This window comes from Homarus americanus, unplaced genomic scaffold (assembly GCF_018991925.1).
Source record: "Homarus americanus isolate GMGI-L3 unplaced genomic scaffold, GMGI_Hamer_2.0 scaffold52806, whole genome shotgun sequence".
NCBI classification, from domain to species: Eukaryota; Metazoa; Arthropoda; class Malacostraca; order Decapoda; family Nephropidae; genus Homarus; species Homarus americanus.
In genome coordinates this window covers 3679233-3700918 of record NW_024720773.1, presented here as the reverse complement: position 1 = coordinate 3700918, position 21686 = coordinate 3679233, and the positions used below count along the sequence as shown (strand labels likewise).

General features: G+C 54.5%; 1 protein-coding gene across 1 annotated transcript in view; it reads left to right on the top strand.

The window, feature by feature from the left end:
• Positions 1-18816, top strand: part of LOC121861120 — a 19412-nt gene extending 596 nt beyond the window's left edge. Inside the window, exons 2-3 of the mRNA XM_042358683.1 lie at positions 15405-16199; positions 18725-18816. Coding sequence (XP_042214617.1) covers positions 15405-16199; positions 18725-18816 — 887 coding nt within the window. The remainder of the gene's footprint in view (positions 1-15404; positions 16200-18724) is intronic.
• Positions 18817-21686: the final 2870 nt, after the last annotated feature.

The following is a 21686-nucleotide window of genomic DNA, read 5'->3' as shown; positions in this document are numbered from 1 at the left end:
CTACACCTCCCTCAACTCAACAGTGGCCCTACACCTCCCTCACCTCAACAGTGGCCCTAAACCCCTCCCTCAACTCAACAGTGGCCCCACACCTCCCCCTCACCTCAACAGTGGCCCTACACCCTGTCCCTCACCTCCAACAGTGGCCCTACACCCTCCTCTTCACCTCAACAGTGGCCCCACACCCTGTCCTGTCCCAACAGTGGTCCTACACCCTCCTCACCTCAACAGTGGCCCTACACCCTCCTTCACCTCAACAGGGCCCTACACCTGTCCCTCGTCCCAACAGTGGTCCCACACCCCTCCCTCACCTCAACAGTGGCCCCACACCCTGTCCCTCGTCCCAACAGTGGCCCCTACACCCCTCCCCACTTCAACAGTGGCCCCACACCCTGTCCCTCAACTCAACAGTGGCCCACACCCTCCCCCACCTCAACAGTGGCCCCACACCTCCCCACTTCCAACAGTGGCCCCTACACCCTGTCCCCTCACCTCAACAGTGGCCCTACACCCCTCCCTCACTTCAACAGTGGCCCTACACCCTGTCCTCACCAACAGTGGCCCTACCCTCCTCACTTCAACAGTGGCCCTACTTCCTCCCTCACTTCAACAGTGGCCCTACACTGTCCCTCGTCCCAACAGGGCCCTACACCCTCCTCATCTCAACAGTGGCCCTACACCCCTCCCCTCAACTCAACAGTGGCCCTACACCTCCCCCCTCATCTCAACAGTGGCCCCACTTCTCCCTCACCTCAACAGTGGCCCTACACCCTGTCCTCGTCCCAACAGGGCCCTACACCCTCCCCTCACCTCAACAGTGGCCCCACACCCTGTCCTCGTCCCAACAGTGGCCCCACACCCCTCCCCTCACCTCAACAGTGGCCCTACACCCTGTCCTCAACTCAACAGGCCCCACACCCTGTCCCACCTCACCAGTGGCCCTACTTCCCCCCCTCACCTCAACAGTCTCACACCCCTCCTCAACTCAACAGTGGCCCTACACCCTCCCTCACCTCAACAGTGGCCCCTACTTCTCCCTCACCTCAACAGTGGCCCTACTTCCTCCCTCACCCCAACAGGGCCCTACACCTCCCTCACCTCAACAGGGCCCCTACACCTCCCCTCACCTCAACAGTGGCCCTACACCCTGTCCCCTCCCAACAGGGCCCCTACACCCCTCCCTCACCTCAACAGTGGCCCTACACCCTGTCCCTCAACCAACAGTGGCCCCACACCCCTCCCCCCCTCTCAACAGTGGCCCCACTTCCTCCTCACCTCAACAGTGGCCCTACACCCTCCCCTTAACTCAACAGTGGCCCCACACCCTCCCTCACCCCAACAGTGGCCCTACTTCTCCCTCACCTCAACAGTGGCCCTACCCTCCCTCACCTCAACAGTGGCCCCACACCTCCTCACCTCAACAGTGGCCCCACACCCTCCTCACCTCAACAGTGGCCCCTACACCCTCCCTCATCTCAACAGTGCCCTACACCCTCCCTCACCTCAACAGTGGCCCCACACCCTCCTCACCTCAACAGTGGCCCACTCCTCCCCTCACCCCAACAGTGGCCCCACTTCCTCCCCTCACCCTCAACAGTGGCCCTACACCCCTCCCCTCACCCTCAACAGTGGCCCCACACCCCTCCTCACCCCAACAGTGGCCCCACACCCCTCCCTCACCCCAACAGTGGCCCCACCCTCTCACCCTCAACAGTGGCCCCACACCCTGTCCCTCGTCCCAACAGTGCCCTACACCTCCCCTCACCTCAACAGTGGCCCTACACCCTGTCCCTCAACTCAACAGTGGCCCCACACCTCCCTCATCTCAACAGTGGCCCTACTTCCTCCCTCACCCAACAGTGGCCCCACACCTCCCTCAACTCAACAGTGGCCCTACACCTCCCCTCACCTCAACAGTGGCCCCATTTCCCTCCCTCACCTCAACAGTGGCCCTACTTCCTCCCTCACCCCAAACAGCCCCACACCTCCCTCACCTCCCTCAACAGTGGCCCCACACCCCTGTCCCTCACCTCAACAGTGGCCCTACACCCCTCCCTCATCTCAACAGTGGCCCCACCCTCACCCCCAACAGTGGCCCCACACCCTCCCTCACCTCAACAGTGGCCCCACTTCCTCCTCACCCCAACAGTGGCCCTACATCCTCCCTCACCTCAACAGTGGCCCTACACCCTCCTCACCCTCAACAGGCCCTACACCTCCCTCACCTCAACAGTGGCCCCACACCCTCCCTCACCTCAACAGTGGCCCCACACCTCCTCACCTCAACAGTGGCCCCTACACCCTCCCTCACCTCAACAGTGGCCCTACACCCCTTCCTCCTCACCTCTCAACAGTGGCCCCACACCCTCCTCATCTCAACAGTGGCCCTACACCCCTCCCCCTCCCCTCAACAGTGGCCCCACACCCCTGTCCTCACTCACACAGTGGCCCTACACCTCCCCCACCTCAACAGTGGCCCTACACCTCCTCACCTCAACAGTGGCCCTACACCCTGTCCCTCAACTCAACAGTGGCCCCTACTTCCTCCTCACTAACAGTGGCCCTACACCCTCCCCCTCAACAGTGGCCCCACTCCCTCCCCTCACTTCAACAGTGGCCCTACTTCCTCCCTCACTTCAACAGTGGCCCCACACCCTGTCCCTCGTCCCAACAGGGCCCTCCAACCCTCCTCACCTCAACAGTGCCCTACCCCCTCCCTCACTTCAACAGTGGCCCATTCTCCTCTCTCACTTCAACAGTGGCCCTACACCCCTGTCCCTCGTCCCAACAGTGGCCCCACACCTCCCTCACTTCAACAGGCCCCTACCTCCCCTCACTCAACAGTGGCCCCATTCTCCCCTCACCAACAGTGGCCCCACACCCTCCCCACTTCAACAGTGGCCCTACTCCTCCCTCACTTCAACAGTGGCCCCACACCCCTCCCTCACCCTCAACAGTGGCCCCACACCCTCCCTCACCTCAACAGTGGCCCCACACCCCCTCCCCACCAACAGTGGCCCCACACCTCTCCCTCACCTCAACAGTGGCCCTACACCCCTCCCTCACCCCAACAGTGGCCCTACTCCCTCCCTCACTTCAACAGTGGCCCCTACTCCCTCCCTCACTTCAACAGTGGCCCTCACACCCTGTCCTCGTCCCAACAGTGGCCCTACACCCTCCCTCACTTCCAACAGTGGCCCTACTCCTCCCCCTCTCTCTCCAACAGTGGCCCCACTTCCCTCACTTCAAATAGTGGCCCCACACCTCCCTCACTTCAACAGTGGCCCTACTTCCCTCCCTCACTTCAACAGTGGCCCCACACCCTGTCCTCGTCCCAACAGTGGCCCCACACCCTCCCTCACCTCAACAGTGGTCCCACTTCCTCCCCTCACTTCAACAGTGGCCCCTACACCCTCCCTCACTTCAACAGTGGCCCACCCTCCCCTCACTTCAACAGTGGCCCACTTCCTCCCCTCACTTCAACAGTGGCCCCACACCCTGTCCTCCGTCCCAACAGGGCCCCACACCCTCCCTCACTTCAACAGTGGCCCCACTCTCCCTCACTTCAACAGTGGCCCTACACCCTCCCCCTCACCTCAACAGTGGCCCCACACCCTGCCCCTCACTTCAACAGGGCCCCACACCCCTCCCTCATCCCCAACAGTGGCCTACACCCCTCCCCCCACTCAACAGTGGCCCCACACCCCTCCCTCACTTCAACAGGGCCCCACACCTCCCTCACTTCAACAGTGGCCCCACACCCCCTCCCCCATCCCCAACAGTGGCCCCACACCCTCCCCACTTCCAACAGTGGCCCTACACCCCTCCCTCACTTCAACAGTGGCCCTACCCCCTCCCCACTCCAACAGTGACTTACCTCCTCACTTCCAACAGTGGCCCTACACCCCTCCCTCAACTCAACAGTGTCTCTACACCCCTCCTCAACTCCAACAGTGGCTCCCACACCCTCCCTCACCTCAACAGTGGCTCCACACCTCCCTCACCTCAACAGTGGCCCCACACCCCTCCCCTCACTTCAACAGTGGTCCCACACCCCTCCCTCACCTCAACAGTGGTCTCACACCCTCCCCCCTCTCAACAGTGGCCCTACACCCCTGTCCCCACTTCCAGTGGCCCACACCCCTCCTCCCTCAACAGGCCCCACACCCCTCCCTCACTTCAACAGTGGTCCCACACCCTCCCTCACTTCAACAGTGGCCCACACCCCCTCCTCATCTCAACAGGCCCTACACCCTCCCTCACTTCAACAGTGGTCCCACACCTCCCTCACTTCCAACAGTGGCCCACACCTCCCCTCAACTTCAACAGTGGCTCCCACCCCTCCCTCACTTCAACAGGGCTCCTACACCCCTCCTCACTTCCAACAGTGGTCCTACACCCCTCACTTCAGGCCCCACACCCTCCCCCCCCCCCACTCCAACAGTGGCCCCACTCTCCACTGCCCCCTCACCAACATGGTCCCACACCCGTCCTCGTCCCAACAGTCCCCACACCTCCCCTCACTTCCAACAGTGGCCCTCCCCCTCAAACAGTGGCCCCACACCCGTCCCTCACCTCAACAGTGCCCTTCACCCTCCTCACCTCACAGTGGCCCTACACCTCCTCATCTCAACAGTGGCCCCACACCCTCCCTCACTTCAACAGTGGCCCTACTTCCTCCCTCACTTCAACAGTGGCTCCTACACCCGTCCCTGTCCCAACAGTGGCCCTCACCCCTCCCCTCACTTCAACAGTGGCCCCACACCCCTCCCTCACTTCAACAGTGGCTCCCACACCCCTCACTTCAACAGGCCCTACACCCCCTCACTTCAACAGTGGCTCACACCCTGTCCTCACCTCAACAGTGGCCTACACCCCCTCCCCTCAACCTCCAACAGTGGCCCCACACCTCCCCTCATCTCAACAGTGGCCCCACACCCTGTCCCTCAACTCAACAGTGGCCCCACACCCCTCCTCAACTCAACAGTGGCTCCACACCTGTCCCTCATCTCAACAGTGGCCTAAACCCTCCCTCTTCACCTCAACAGTGGCTCCACACCCTGTCCTCGTCCCAACAGTGGCTCCTACACCTCCTCAACTCCAACAGTGGCCCACACCCTGTCCCTCACCCCAACAGTGGCCCACACCTCCCCTCAGCTCAACAGTGGCCCCCACACCCTGTCCTCATCTCAACAGTGGCCCTACACCCCTCCCCCTCAACTCAACAGTGGCCCCACACCCTGTCCCTCATCTCAACAGTGCCCTCACCCTGTCCTCCTCATCTCAACAGTGGCCCTACACCTCCCTCACTTCAACAGTGGCCCTACACCCTGTCCTCGTCCCAACAGTGGCCCTACACCCTCCCTCACCTCAACAGTGGCCCTACACCTCACTTCAACAGTGGCCCTACTTCCTCCCCTCACTTCAACAGTGGTTCTACACCCTGTCCCCGTCCCACAGGGCCCTACCCTCCCCACTTCCAGTAGCCCTACACCCTCACCCCAACAGGCCCCACACCCCTGTCCCTCACCTCAACAGTGGCCCACACCCCTGACCTCACCTCAACAGGGCCCAAACCCCTCCTCACCTCAACAGTGGCCCCACACCCCTCCCTCACCTCAACAGTGGCCCCACACCCTGTCCTCACTTCAACAGTGGCCCTAAACCCCTCCTTCACCTCAACAGTGGCCCCACACCTGTCCCCATTCAACAGTGGCCCCACACCTCCCTCACTTCAACAGTATCTCACACCCCTGTCCCCGTCCCAACAGTGGCTCCTCACCCCTCCTCATCAACAGTGGCCCTACTTCCCTCCTCACTTCAACAGTGGCCCTACACCCTCCCTCACTCAACAGTGGCCCCCACCCTGCCCCCAACAGTGGCCCCACACCCCTCTCATCTCTCAACAGTGGCCCCACACCCCTCCCCTCACTTCAACAGTGGCCCACACCCCTCCTCACTTCAACAGTGGCCCCACACCCCTCCCTCACTTCAACAGTGGTTCCACACCCTCCCCATCTCAACAGTGGCCCTACTCTCCTCACACTTCAACAGTCATTTCCTCCCCTCACTTCAACAGTGGCTCCCACACCTCCCTCACTCAACAGTGGCCCTACACCCTCCTCAACTCAACAGGGTCTTCTACACCCTCCCCCTCACCTCAACAGTGGCCTTCACACTCTCCCCAACTCAACAGTGGCTCCCTCCCCTCACCAGTGTCCCACACCCCCCACTTCCAACAGTGGCCCCACACCCTCCCCTCATCTCTCAACAGTGGCCCCACACCCTGTCCTCCACTTCAACAGGCCCCACACCCTCCCCTCAACCCAACAGTGGCCCACACCCCTCACTCACAGTGGTCCCACACCCCCTCACTTCAACAGTGGCCCCACACCCCTCCCTCATCTCAACAGTGGCCCCACACCCCCCTCCCTCACTTCAACAGTGGTCCTACACCCCTCCCTCACTTCAACAGGCCCTACACCCCTCCCTCATCTCACAGTGGCCCTACACCTCCTCACTTCAACAGTGGCCTCACACCCCTCCCCACTTCAACAGTAGTCCCACCCCTCCCTCACTTCAGCAGTGGCCCTACACCCTCCTCACTTCAACAGTGGCCCCTCCCTCCCCCTCACACCAGGCCCCACTTCCTCCTCACTTCAACAGTGGCCCACACCCTGTCCCTGTCCCAACAGTGGCCCCACACCCTCCCCTCACTTCCAACAGTGGCCCTACTCCCTCCCTCACTTCAACAGTGGCCCTCACACCCCTGTCCTCCTCACCAACAGTGGCCCACACCCTCCCCAACCTCAACAGTATTTCCCACACCCTCCTCATCTCAACAGTGGCCCTACACCCTCCTCACTTCAACAGTGGCCCCTCCCCTCACTTCAACAGTTCCTACACTGTCTCACAGTGGCCCACACCTCCCCTCACTTCAGTGGCCTTCATCCCTCCCCCACTTCAACAGTGCCTACACCCCTCCCCTCACTTCCAACAGTGGCCCCACACCCCCCTCACTTCAGGCCCTACACCCCTGTCCTCTCACCTACAGCCCCACCCCTCCTCACTCCAACAGTGCCCCACACCCTCCCCCCCATCCTTCAACAGTGGCCCTACACCCCTGTCCCTCATTCTCAACATGGCCCCACCCCTCCCCTCACTTCAACAGTGGCCCACACCCTGTCCCTCATCTCAACAGTGTTCTAAACCTCCCCACCTCAACAGTGGCTCCACACCCTGTCTCCGTCCCAACAGTGGCCCTACACCCTCCCCCTTCTCACAGGGCTCCCACACCTGTCCTCACCCCAACAGTGGCCCTACACCCCTCCCTCCTCAACAGTGCCCTACACCCCTGTCCTCCTCATCTCAACAGTGGCCACACCCCTCCCCCCTAGCTCAGCAGTGGCCTCTCACCCTGTCCCCACTCCTGCACAGGCCCTACACCCCTGTCCCTCATCTCAACAGTGCCCTACACCTCCTCACTTCAACAGTGGCCCACACCCTGTCCCTTCGTCCCAGCAGTGGCCTCACACCCCCCCTCACCTCAACAGTGGCCCTACACCTCCCTCACTTCAACAGTGGCCCTACTTCTCCTCACTTCAACAGTGGCCCTACACCCTGTCCTCGTCCCAACAGTGGCCCTACACCCCTCCCTCACTTCAACAGTATTTCACCTCCCTCACTCCCTTGGTATTTCACCCCTGTCCCTCACCTCCTTGACTACACTCACCTCCAACAGTATTTAAACCCTCCTCACCTCCTTAGTATTTCTGCCCTCCTCACCTCAACAGTGACTTCACCTGTCCTCCTTCAGACAGTATTTCGTCCCTCCTTCACCTCCTTGGTATTTCACCTGTCCCTCATCTCCTTGGTATTTCACCTCCTCACTTCAACAGTATTTCACCCTGTCCTCATCTCTCCTTGGTATTTCACCCTGTCCCTCATCAGCAGTATTTACCTCCCTCACCTCCGGTATTTCACCCTTCCTCATTGCCTCAGCACACTCCTTCCTTCCTCCCCTCCTCCCTTGGCCTTCACCTGTCCCCCTCACCTCCCTCCCTCCTCAACAGTGGCTAAACCTCCTTCACCTCAGCAGTGGCTACACCTGTCCCTTCAACAGTATTTCGCCCTCCTACCTCAACAGTTCTGTCCTCTTCTCAACAATTCCCTCCCTCACCTCCAACAGTATTTCACCTGTCCTCACTCTCCAGCAGTATTTCTGTCCTCATCTCCCTTTATTTCCTTCACCTCCTTGGTATTTCCTCCTTCACCTCCTTAGCCTTTCACCCCTCTTCACCTCCTTGGCCTTCCTGTCTCATCTCCTTTCCTTTCCCTCACACTCCTTGGTATTTACCTGTCCTCATCTCCTTTACACCCTCCTCATCTCAACAGTATTTCACCTCCTTCACCTCAGCAGTGGCCTAAACCCCTCCTTCACCTCAACAGTATTTCACCCCTCCTTCACCTCAGCAGTGTTCTGTCCCCATCTCAGCAGTATTTCACCCTGTCCTCATCTCGCAGTATTTCCTGCCCTCACTCCCTCGTTGTTTTCCACCTGTCTCATCTCAACAGTATTTCACCCCTGTCCTCATCTCAACAGTGGCCCTACACCCTCCCTCACCTCAACAGTATTTCACCTGTCCTCATCTCCTTGTTATTTCCCCCTCCCCTCATCTCCTTGTGCTTCACCTGTCCTCATCTCCTTCGTATTTCACCCCTGTCCTCATCTCCTTGTCCTTCACCTCTCACTTCAACAGTATTTACCCTGTCTCATCTCCTTGTTATTTCACCTCCCTCTCCTTGGTATTTCCCCTGTCCTCATCTCCTTAGTGTTTTACACCTCCTCATCTCCAACAGTGGCCCTAAGCCCTCCTTCACCTCAGCAGTTTTCACCTCCTCCCCTCCTTAGTGATCCTTCACCCTGTCCTCATCTCAGCAGTATTTGCCCTCACCTCAGCATTGTTTCTACCCTGTCCTCATCTCAACAGTATTTCACCCTCCCCTCATCTCCTTGTTATTTCCTTGTCCTCACCTCCTTGTGTTGCCACCCTCCTCACCTCCTTCTCTGTCCCTCACCTCCTTAGTGTCCCACCTCCCTCACCTCCTTAGTATTTCCTGTGTCCTCACACTCAACAGTATTTACATGTCCTCACCTCCTTGGCCCTTCACCTCCTCACCTCCTTGGTAGCTTTACCGTGTCTCCCCTCCTTAGTATTTACCGTGTCTCACCTCAACAGTATTTCACCTTGTCTCACCTCCATGGCCTTTCACTTGTCCTCACAGTATTTCACACTCCCCTCACTCCCTCCACTCACCTCGGCTTCCACCGTGTCCTCACCTCAGCAGTATTTCCTTGTCCCTCACCTCAACAGTATTGACTCCCTGTCCTCACCTCAACAGTATCTTCCGTGTCTCACCTCCTTGGTAGCCCTTCACCTTGTCTCACCTCTCTTCAGCCTTTCCCCTCCCCTCACTTCCTTGGTATTTCACCTGCCTCCCCTCACCCCCTCCCAGCAGTGGCCCTACACCCCTCCCTCACCTCCTTGGTTTCCCCCCCCCACCTGGCAGGTTTTCACCTCCTCCACCTCAGCAGTATTTTAAACCCTGTCCTCCCCACCTCAACAGTGGCCCACCCCGCCCTTACCTCCAGCAGTGGCCCTACACCCCTCCCCTCCCCCTCCCAGCAGGCCTTCAACCCTGTCCCTCACCTCAACAGTGGCCCTAAACCCTGTCCCTCACCTCCTTGGTATCTTCCCTCCCCTCACTTCAACAGTAGCTTTCACCTGTCCTCACCTCCTTAGTATTTCACCTGTCCCTCACCTCAACAGTAGCCTTCACCCCCTTACCTCCTTGGTATTTCACCTCCCCTCTCCTTGGTGACCTAAACCCTGTCCCCTCACCTCCTTGGTATTTTCCCTCCCTCCCTTCAACAGTGGCCCTACCCTGTCCTCTCCTCAGCAGTATTTCACCCTCCCCTCACCTCAGCAGTGGCCCTAAGCCCTGTCCCCTCACCTCCAACAGTGGCCCTTCACCCCCCTTACCTCCTTAGTAGCCTACCTGTCCCTCCCCTCCTTAGTAGCCTAAACCCTGTCCCCTCACCTCACTTAGTAGCCTAGCCTACACCTCCCCTCCCTTCAACAGTATTTCACCCTGTCCCCTCACCTCAACAGTAGCTACACCCCCCTCACCTCCTTAGTAGCCCTAAACCTGTCCCTCAACAGCCTTCACCCCTTACTCCCTTGGTATTTCCCCTGTCCCCTCACCTCAGCAGTGGCCTACACCTCCCTCACCTCAGTGGCCCTGCCTGTCCCCTCACCTCTTGTGCCTTACCCTCCCCTCAACAGTGCCCTCAGCCCTGTCCTCCTTCACCTCAGCAGTGGCCCTGCACCTCCTCTCACCTCCAGCAGTACTTTCACCTCCCCTCACCTCAACAGTATTTCAACCTGTCCCCTCACCTCCTTGGTTTTCACCTCCCCTCCCCACCTCAACAGTATTTCAGCCTGTCCTCACCTCCTTGTAGCTTCCCCTCCCCTCACCTCCCTTTCCCCTCCTCCCTCCTTGGCCTTCACCTCCCCTCCCCTCCTTGGCCCCTCCCCTCCTTGGTAGCCCTCCTCCCTCACCTCCTTAGTAGCCCTACACCTCCCCTCCCCTCCTTGGCCTACACACTCCCCTCACCTCAGCTTCACACTGTCCCCTCACCTCCTTGGCCCCTCCCTCACCTCAACAGTGGCCCTACACCCCTCCTCACCTCAGCCTTACCTCCTCACCTCAGCTTGACCTACACCTGTCCTCACCTCAGCTTTCCCTCCTCCCACAGTCCTTCACCTCCTCCCACCTCAACAGTAGCCTAACCTCTCCTCACCTCCTTGGCCCTACCCTCCCTCACCTCAACAGTAGCCCTACCTCCCTCACCTCTAGTAGCCTAAACCTGTCCCCTCACCTCAACAGTAGCCCTACACCCCTCCCCTCACCTCCTTAGTAGCCTAACCTCCCTCACCTGGTATTTCACCTCCTCACCTCCAACAGTAGCCTACACCCCTCCCCTCACCTCAACAGTGGCCTAAACCTGTCCCTCACCTCCTTGGTATGTCCTCTCACAGTGCCCTCACCTCAGCAGTGTCCCTACACCTCCTCACCTCAACAGTGGCCCTACACCCCTCCCCTCCCACTTCACAGTGGCCTACACTCCTCCCCTCCTTAGTATTTCACCTGTCCCCTACCTCCCTAGTGGCTTTAAACCTGTCCTCACCTCCTTCACCCTTACCTCCTTGTATTTCACCTTGTCCTCACCTCTTAGGCCTACACCCCTCACCTCCCTTATTTTACACCTTGTCCCTCACCTCTTAGTAGCTACACCCCTCCCCTCACCTCCTTGGTAGCTACACCCCTCCCTCACCTCCTTTACACCTTGTCCTCACCTCAACAGTGGCCCTTCACCCCTTCACCTCAACAGGCTTTCCTCCCTCCCACCTCCAACAGTATTTCACCCTCCCTCACCTCAACAGTGGCCCTTCACCCCTCCCTTCACTCAACAGTGGCTTCACCCTCCCTCACCTCCACAGTGGCCTACACCTCCCTCCCTCAACAGTGGCCCTACACCCCTCCCTCACCTCAACAGTGCCCACACCTCCCTCCCTCACCTGCTGTGGCTCACCCTGTCCCTCATCTCAACAGGCTATTCCCTCACCTTAGTAGTGGTTTCTTCCCCCTCTCACCTTTACCCTATAATGGTTTGTCTCTGTCTTGTTGTCCTGTCAGTGACCAGGGACCTTCCCTACTAACGTCCCTGATTGTCCTTCTTGGTTATCACTATTCACCTTTTTCTTATCTTAGCAATGGCCTTTGTATCCCTTGTATCTTCTGTTTTTGGCCAGACCTTCGTCCATTATCCAATCAAAGTTCTCTCCTTCCTCTTATCTTATTCATGGCCCTGAACCCTTCCTCTTACCTTACTAATGGACCTGAACCTTTCCCTTGCCTTTACTATGGCCCTGAACCTACTTTTTTCCTTGTTATTTATTCTCAGCCTTCCTCTTACGTTACTATTGGCCTGAGTTCTCTAACCTATAGTCCCCATGCCTCATCAGTGCCTCCAGTCATCCGCTTACCTCATCTAGATTTACAGGGTCTCAGATTTCCCTCCTAACAGCTATATTCCTTTTGACTTATTTTTGCAAGCTAATCCCAGGTAGGTATAATTAGCCAAACCAGAGTTCGATTTCCTTCCTTGTACTTCATTTTTTTTTGTGTCCTCTGAACTGATGATGTGAAGGATCTGGTATTTATCTTCTGTGATGGAAATTGATGTCATTGTGTGTTGACTTCGTGTTAAGAATGTTGTAGCTGGTTTGCATTGCTACTCTGTTTCTGTCTGTCTGTCTGTCTGTCTGTCTGTCTGTCTCTCTCCTCTCTAGTAAATGCAAACTATGGACAGAGTATGGTGTTATCGGTGTACTGACAAACCAACTAATTTGTCATTCACTACTTACTAAACACAGTCTAATAATCAGCATTTACCTCCCCAACCTGGTCTATCTCTGCTAACTCACCCCTTCACCCTCCCCCATCATGTTTGACCTTCCTTCACTCTTCACACCTCTCCTTCATTTCATCTCCTGCATTCCCTCCCTCCCTTCAACACCGTCCTCACCTCCTTCATGTTGTCTGTGCTTACTGTACTGTTTCTAGAGTTTTGCAACATCCTGTCCGTCCCTCCTCTCCCCTCCGCCTCTTCGTGTCTGTTCCTCACCCTCCTCCTCCTCCTCCTCCTCCCCATCTGGTTCTGTTGCTATGCCATTGATGCCCATTCATTTCCTGTTTGGTCTTTGTTGTTGTTGCTGCTGCCTTGTTATTACTGTTGTTGATAGATTAGTGTTTACTGTTTGTTGTTACCGTTGCTGGTATTTGTTACATTTGTAGTTACTATTATATTTATTTATTATTTACTGTAGTTGTTATTATTGCTGTTACTGTTATTTTTTGTTATTATGTTGTTGGTTATTATTTACTTTTATTTTGTATTTTATATTGTTGTTACCATTACTGTTGTTGTTATTATTTACTGTTTTTTGCTTTTTTTCTTGTTACTGTTGTTATTGCTGCTGTTGTTGTTGTTATTGTTACTAAGTATTTTTATATTTGTTGTTGTTACTAATATTTGTCTGTTTCTTACTGTTGTTATTTGTTAACGCTCATAGGATTGTTATTTTGTTGCTGAAATATACCTCAACGTTACGCGTACCATATATTCGGTCAAAACCTGTTAAAACATTTCTCATATAACAAATGCTGTTATCTCAGGACCAATATTATGAAATACAATCAGCATACAGTACATAGCCTGTTAACATCTTAAATATACTCGCATATAACTTATTGATACAGGAACAGGTAGTAATATAGTCAGTGCAGTACACAAATATTACTTATTAAGTATTTAGAGTTTCTTAGCAGATTTACTACGTCACTCACGTTTTTGGGTCTGGTGATCTGAACCAACGTGTGTGTCTGTCTGTAATCAATGGCTACCCTCGAGGGCAATCTCTGGCAGAGGCATATGTTTTCCGTGTTGACACCTCGCATATTGGTCAGCAAATTCGTTTGTCCAGCACTATATCTCTTATCTCATCTCATCCCCCCTCTCTCTCTCTCTCTCTCTCTCTCTCTCTCTCTCTATACTAGTTTATCTTATTATGGTTTTATCCTCTCTTTCTCTCTTCTTTATCTTACTGTGGTTAACATTATTTACTGTTATTATTACCGTTACTTTGGTTGTTATTTTTTACTGTTGTTGTTTTTTTTCTTTACCTTTGCTGTTATTGTTTAAGTTTTTTTTGTTATTGTTGTTGTTGTTTGTTATGATATTTCCAATAGAATAATAGGGTTGGTATTAACAACGTATAAGTGGACTTAACTATTTAATAACTAAAACACACAACACTGATATGACTCACATTTCTCCCCAGCACACGCTCACAGCAGTGCTCACAACTTCACGGCAGTACTCACAGCACACGCTCAGGCAGTACTCCTGGCTCACAGCAGTACTCCCCAACACACGGCTCACGGCAGTACTCCCTTTACAGCTCTGTCTAACACACATTTCATGTGTCTCCCCACAGTTCAGACAGTCTCACATACAGTTCATAGCAGTACTCCCCTTTGTTCAGCCTCCCCTTTGTTCAGGGCATTACTCCCCTTTTATCAGTCTCCCTTCAAGACATGCTCCCCTTTTACATTCATGCAGTACTCCCCTTTACACAGTTCAGGCAGTACTCCCCTTTACAGTTCATGCAGTACTCACAGCACACAGTTCAAGGCAATACTCCCCATACACAGTTCAGACAGTACTCCCTTTTACAGTTCAGAGCAGTACTCCCACAGCACACACACGGTTCATGGCAGTACTCCCACAGCACACGGTTCAGGCAGTACTCCCAGCACACAGTTCAAGGCAGTACTCCCACAGCACAGTTCATGGCAGTTCTCCAGCACACGGTTCATGGCAGTACTCCTAACACACGGCTCACGGCAGCACTCCCACAGCACACGGTTCACGGCAGTGCTCCCAACTCACACGGCTCGGCAGTACTCCTAACACACACGGCTCACGGCAGTCTCCTGGCAACACAGGTTCAGCAGTACTCCCACAGCACACGGTTCATGGCAGTACTCCCACAGCACAGTTCATGGCAGTACTCCCACAGCACATGGTTCATGGCAGTACTCCTTACACACGGTTCATGGCAGTACTCACAACACGCTCACGGCAGCACTCCCACAGCACACGGTTCACGGCAGTACTCCCTACACGGCTCACGGCAGTACTCCTAACACACGGCTCACCGCAGTACTCCCTGGCACACGGTTCAAGGCAGTACTCCCCTTTACGGTTCGTGGCAGTACTCCCACAGCACACGGTTCAGGGCAGGATTCCCACAGCACACGACGCGACAGTACTCCCGACGCACGGTTCACGACAGTACTCCCCCAGCACACACGGCTCACGGCATTCTCCCACACCGGTTCAAGGCAGTACTCCCCAGCACACGGCTCACGGCAGTATCTCCTAACACGTCACGGCAGTACTCCCAACCACGGTTCAAGGCAGTACTCCCCAGCACGCAGTTCGTGGCGGTACTCACAGCACACGGTTCAGGGCGGATTCCCACAGCACACACGACACGGCAGTGCTCGACGCGGTTCACGGCAGTACTCCTCAGCACCGCGGCTCGGCAGTGCTCCACAGCACACGGTTCAGGCGTTACTCACATTTCACACGGCTCACGGGGTACTCCCACAGCACACGATTCAGCAGTATTCGCTTACACACGGCTCACGGAGACTCCCCAGCACACGGTTCAAGGCAGTATTCACAACACATGGTTCGCGTTATCCCACAGCACACGGTTCAGGGGCAGGATTCCCCACGACACGCGGCAGTACTCGACGCACGGTTCGCGGCGGTACTCCCCAGCACACACGGCTCACGGCGGTGCTCCTTTTTGGTTCAAGGCAGTTCTCCACAGCACACGGCTCACGGCAGTACTCCCGCAACACACGGTTCACGGCAGTATTCCGCACACTGCTCGCTGAATCCACAACACGGTTCAAGGCATTACTCCCACAGCACACTGTTCATGGCGGTACTCTGACACAGTTCAGGGCAGGGTTCGCTCACACGACGCACGGCAGTACTCCCACGACGCACGGCTCACGGCAGCACTCCCCAAGCACGGTTCACGGCAGTACTCCCCACACGGCTCACGGCAGTGCTCCACAACTTACGGCTCACCGCAGTACTCCCACGCACACGGTTCACGGCAGTATTCCCCGCACACAGCTCACGGCAGGTGCTCCACAGCACACGGTTCCAGGGCATTTCCCACAGCACACGGTTCACGGCAGGATTCCCCAGCACACGACGCACGGCAGTGCTCCACGCACACGGTTCACGGCAGTTCCTGACACACGGTTCAGGCAGTACTCCACAGCACGGGTTCGCGGGATTCCCCAGCACGACGCGGCAGTGCTCCACAACACACGGTTCACGGCAGTACTCCCCAGCACACGGTTCAAAGCGGTACTCCCAGCACACGGTCCGGCGGGATTCACAGCACGACGCACGGCAGTACTCCCCAGCTACACGGTTCGGCAGTACTCCACCGCACACGGCTCACGGGCTCCCACAGCACACGGTTCGTGGCGGGATTCCCGCAGCACACGACTCACGGCAACACTCACAGCACACAGCTCGGCAGTACTCCTACAGCACACGGCTCACGGCAGGATTCCTACAACGCCGGTTCACGGCAGTACTCCTACGCACACGGTTCACGGCAGTACTCCCACAGCACACGGTTCGCCAGTACTCCTACAACACACGTTCACGGCACGCTCCCGCCGCTACGGTTCACGGCAGTACTCCCACAGCACACGGTTCACGGCAGTACTCTACAGCACGGCTCACGGCAGGTTCCTACAACACGGTTCACGGCGTACTCCTTTGACTCACGGCGGAGATTCTACAGTACGGTTTCGGCAGTACTCCTCAGCACACGGCTCACGGCAGGATTCCTACAGTACACGGTTCACGGCAGTACTCCCCAGCACGGTTCACGGCAGTACTCCCACACACGGTTCGGCAGTACTCCCACAGCCACGGTTCACGGCAGTACTCAGCAGCAGTTCACGGCAGCACTCCCTGCATGCGGTTCACGGCAGTACTCCCACACACGGTTCACGGCAGTACTCACCCACGGCTCACGGCAGGAATTCCTACAGCACACGGTTCACGGTACTCCCATGGCCACGGCTCACGGCAGGGTTCCTACAGTACACGGTTCACGGCAGTACTCCTACAGCACACGGCTCACGGCAGGATTCCTACAGTACACGGTTCACGGCAGTACTCCCACAGCACACGGTTCACGGCAGTACTCCCACAGCACACGGTTCACGGCAGTACATCCCCAGAAAATGTGCAACACCGAACGACGAAGATTATTCTGGAACTATGTCATCTCGATTATCCAAGTACACTGAGAATCTTAGGACTTCCAACCGTTCAGACTTGGCACAATAGGGCAGATCTCATTAAAACATTCAAAATCTTGAAAGTGGTGGAAAACGTGAACCCGGGACCTTTCTTTTTGATGTCACGCGGGACATAACTACAAGCTCACCAAGTTATCATGCAAAACGAATATAAGGAAATACTTCTTCACATATAGGGTGGCAGACCTATCCATTGGTATACCTGCCAAAGCTGTAGAGTCACGAACAGCACTGGATATCAAAACAACCCTTCAATTATTATCAAGAAAAATGGAGGGCTCCTATACAGGCCATTGTCCTCCTTCCCTCGGCATAGCCACCTCTAGTAGGTGGCCATTAAGTAAACAAAATAAATAAGGTATTTATCTGAGTCTTCCCTCTGCCGAGTTTCAGGTTTCACTCCTTTCCTAACTACACTTTATTGTTGTTACGTTTAAATGCAGGAAAGTGGCTTTCTTACCGTGTACCTTTACACTGGTTACTCACCCAAGAGATTATGATGTATCACTACGTAGAATTTCACTCTGGTTCCGGCATTCAATGCGTTGTGTACTTGATAAATGATGATTTAATGACTTCCATTAATTTCCAACATCCATCTCATTTATTGGTTATACTTTGTCATAAACAATCAGTCATTACCCTTGGTAATAATAATAATAGAGGGATCACAGATACGGGCAGATGATTGCACTTACGTTTATTTGGCACAATTCCATACACTGGACTTATAATTTGTATGGATAGGTCAGTCACTCACATTCACGCCACAGTACCGTAAGTTATAAGGGAAAGTTTGTCAACCTGGAGAATTAATCGTTAGATCTATTGGGCCGGCCTGGAGTGCTCTTGTAGCAAACAGGTCCTCACCATTGATCACTTCCTTTACAGGATGCGTTAACTTGTCGCTGGACTTCACAAAAATCTCGGGGATTTGCACTCACAGACTCGTAGCACTGGTACGAATGTATGGCCCCTGTTCTTAAGTCCGCGGAGCAGGAGGTCTTCTCTAACCCAAGGTCTAAAGCCCACTGGCTAAAATGTGTTTTTTTTTTTGAGGCTTGAAGTGATGAACAGTACACCACTGTCTCACTGACCTGCCCCCCCTATCGGCTGGCTAACATACCACTAATGGGAAACATATGTCCCAGTTAAGGCTGGCCGGTTGCCTTATCTCTACCGAAAACAAACATTTGGGATGGGTTGTGCGGGAGGCCCAACGCAACCAAAGACAATTGTTATTTCTGATACAAAATCTTGATACCCGTTGGTTATATATTCCAGTACCGACTGCAGTTTCCACGACTCCCACGCTCCTATGCTTTGTTAGTTTTTAAAAGGCCTTCACTTTGACACTTCACACCAGGCCATCTTCGCTCGGTATTGCCTCCAGTACTCTCCCTAGCATCCACTGACTCCTGGAGAGAGTGTGTCCAGAGATGATTACGATATCCTCAGCGCGGAGATTGCTGCGAGTTTCGACGAATTTGTGTCACTGACTTAGTATCCGGGAGATATTCCTTCACCCACCTCTTTAAAACTGGTCCACAATGGATTGGGCATGCTTCCATCTCCGCCGATACGCTTTTGCCATGAACCGATCGCCTCCGATGGGCAGTGTCTCTGGGTTCATCCGTAGTATGTGAAATGGCGTTAATGTTTCTAGATCCCTTGGATCGTCAGACACTGGGTGATATGCCTTCCATTGATGATCTCTTCTACGGAGTTGAACAGAGTCTGGAGTCGTTCATCGTCTAGTGTCTGGGTGCCCACCACTCCCTGGAGGACCTTCCTTACCGTGCAGATTTGTCGCTCCCACACCCCGCCCATGTGAGAGGCTGTCGGTGGATTGAACTGCCATTCTATTTGTTTCTGTAGGAGGGCATTCCCGACCTTGTCACTGTTGTTTCAGGCGCTCACCGCGCCACTCGTAACTCTCGGCTAGCTCTAATCATGTTGGTTCCCCTGTGAGACCGAATGCGCTTGGGAGGTCCCCTGCTGCAAGTGAATCTTGCATTTGCAGGCATCCCCGCAAAGCGTCCTTAGCGGGGCCGGCGTAGACGACGAGGAGTGTCTCTAATTTCAAAGCATTGGGTATCTGCGCCAACTCAACGTGTCGCTGCAACGCTCGCTTGAACTCCCAGTATTCACAACACGTTCCTTCGCTGAACTTTGGCGTCGGCCTTTGGGAGAGCCTCATATTATCTAACAATTCTCTCACCCAACCCTCGGACTTTGGCAGATCATCGTCTTAGTCCTTCATCGACGTTAGTGGTTTCGGCGAACAAACTTGACACTCGAAAGTACTTTCCCGCTCCCCCTGGTGAGATGTTCCGGGCTCCGAGGTTAAGGTGAGCATTGGGAGTCCTCCTCGAGTATATAGCGTTTCTTCGTCAGTTACGGAGGAAGGTTGTGTCTGGTAGCGAAAACACTTTTCCGCGGTCTTCTGTGCTGCCCTTACTTCGTAGTCGGTCCATACCTTCGGTGACGTTCTACATCATCGCTGTCACGTGAGCGAACATCTGCTGCATCTGATGGTGTTGCTCACATAATTGCCCTTCAATTCCCTCGTCTGGTGGTTCCCTTCTCTTCTCGGGAGACAAGTTTATCTCACGCTGGCTTGGCGGCGTTGGTGAGACGTCAGTTTCTACGTCAACAGTGTCTCCTTGTTCCACGCCGGTCACGCTCCTCACGTCTGACTTATTCCCTTCTATGTCCATGAATGCCAGAACAGCAAGCGCGATCTGTCTTGCTCGATGAATGTACGCAGTAACGCTTGGTACCAGCTACTATTTATGGTGACGCCCCACATTCATTGAACTCACAGAGGTGGAGGTGATGTCACACTGATGCGTGCCATACGCATGCGTGATATCACTCAAACACGTGCCATATGCATGAGGGATGTCGCACTAACACGACAACAGAGATCACAAAGGGGGAAGCGATGTCACACTGACGCGTGCCATGCGCACGAGTGATGTCACACAAACGCATGCCACACGCATGAGCGAAGTCACACTAACATGACAACAGAGACCCCACAATCATTGAATTCACACAGGTGGAGGTGATGTCAAAAACACTACCGCGCCCTTACTTACAAGGCGTTACTAAACTGTCACAAATCTGTTTTATAACAGAAAGGGCAACTCACTCGTTCTTAATTACATTATAATGTGTCACCCGTTATAGTTAGTTCATTTACTTCACCCTCGATGCCTTAGGCTTCTACGTATCCTCGCCTGAACGCACACACGTACTTCTCGCATGGCATTAGAGAGGGCGGTGGTCACACGCAACTGCTCCACCCACCCTCGCCTGAACGCACACTTCCTGCCCGGCGTCAAAGAGAGCGGTGCTCCTCACTCCAGCTGCTGCCGTGGTATGCTGATCCCTCGCTGCCCCGTCAGTGCTGTGCTCTCGTCGCCTGCTGTGGTCTGTTGACCCCACGTTTTGACTGTAACCGCTCGTCGAAGCGATTGTGGCTGTGCAGGACAATATGACGCGAAGAATATATTACGGTCAAAACCTGCTGAATACATATCACATGTAACAACTGTTCATACATCAAGACACACGGGTTGAACACTATAATCAATGTATAGTACATAACTACAATTATTCAAGTCGTTTACAGTTCTCAGAGGATTCAACAGTTCACAATCACACTCACGTGTTATGGGTCTAGGGGTAGACCAACGAGAACAAAGACGATATCCTAAAGGAGAAATGTTGGCTGGCGAGAATCAAGATGTTGCCTCCACAGGAGAAGGCGATAGTCTGCCCTCAGGCTGTGTCTCTTGGGCAGCTGTGGTCCCGTTTGGACAACATGTTTTTCATTACGGTCTCTTACTCGGCTATCTTAGTTGTAAACAGTCTCCTCGTTCCACCTCTCTACCTCTTTCTCTGACCCCCTCTCATCTTCACTTCTTCCTCTCTCCCTCTTACTTTTTCTATTCTGCCTGTATCTCCACTTACATATGTTGCTGGTGCACACAGTTGTGCGTGGCGGTAACATTAACCATGAATTGTTAGAAATCAGAGTTGAAGAGCTCCTGGTTTCTGTATTATTTCAACAATATTACCTTTTGTTTCTCAAACTCAGTTAACTGATTGTTCCAAAGCCATGTCCGTCCGGCCTTGGACTGACTTGATCTGCTGATGGCATGGTTGCTACTCATGAACTCCGAATGTATTTTCGGTTGCCTCTACCAGCTGAGTCACATCTGCCAGAGGCACTGGCAGCCACCGTATATAGTTTGCCCTGTCCATAGAACAGTCTGAAGTGTTCTGTCTTGGATGTTAACGAGACCCAGCCACTTGATGAAACAGTTCCAACATAAATGAAACATCGCCTCAATGGTCAGTTTGTGGGTCTCACTCCACAATTATAGGATTTGATACGAAGGATGGCAGTGGCTGTGGTGCTGCCATGGGTCCAAATTCTACCAGGAAATGTTTTGACCAGAAAAAAAAGTTCCTGGGTAACATTAAATCCTTCCAATCAAATGATGGCGTCTGAAAACCCGTCTGTGCTCTCCACTGGATCTCCCTCGCCCTAACATACTGTAGATGACAATGTCGAATACAAGTACAGTCTCTTTCTGCCTGAGAATTGTTATCAT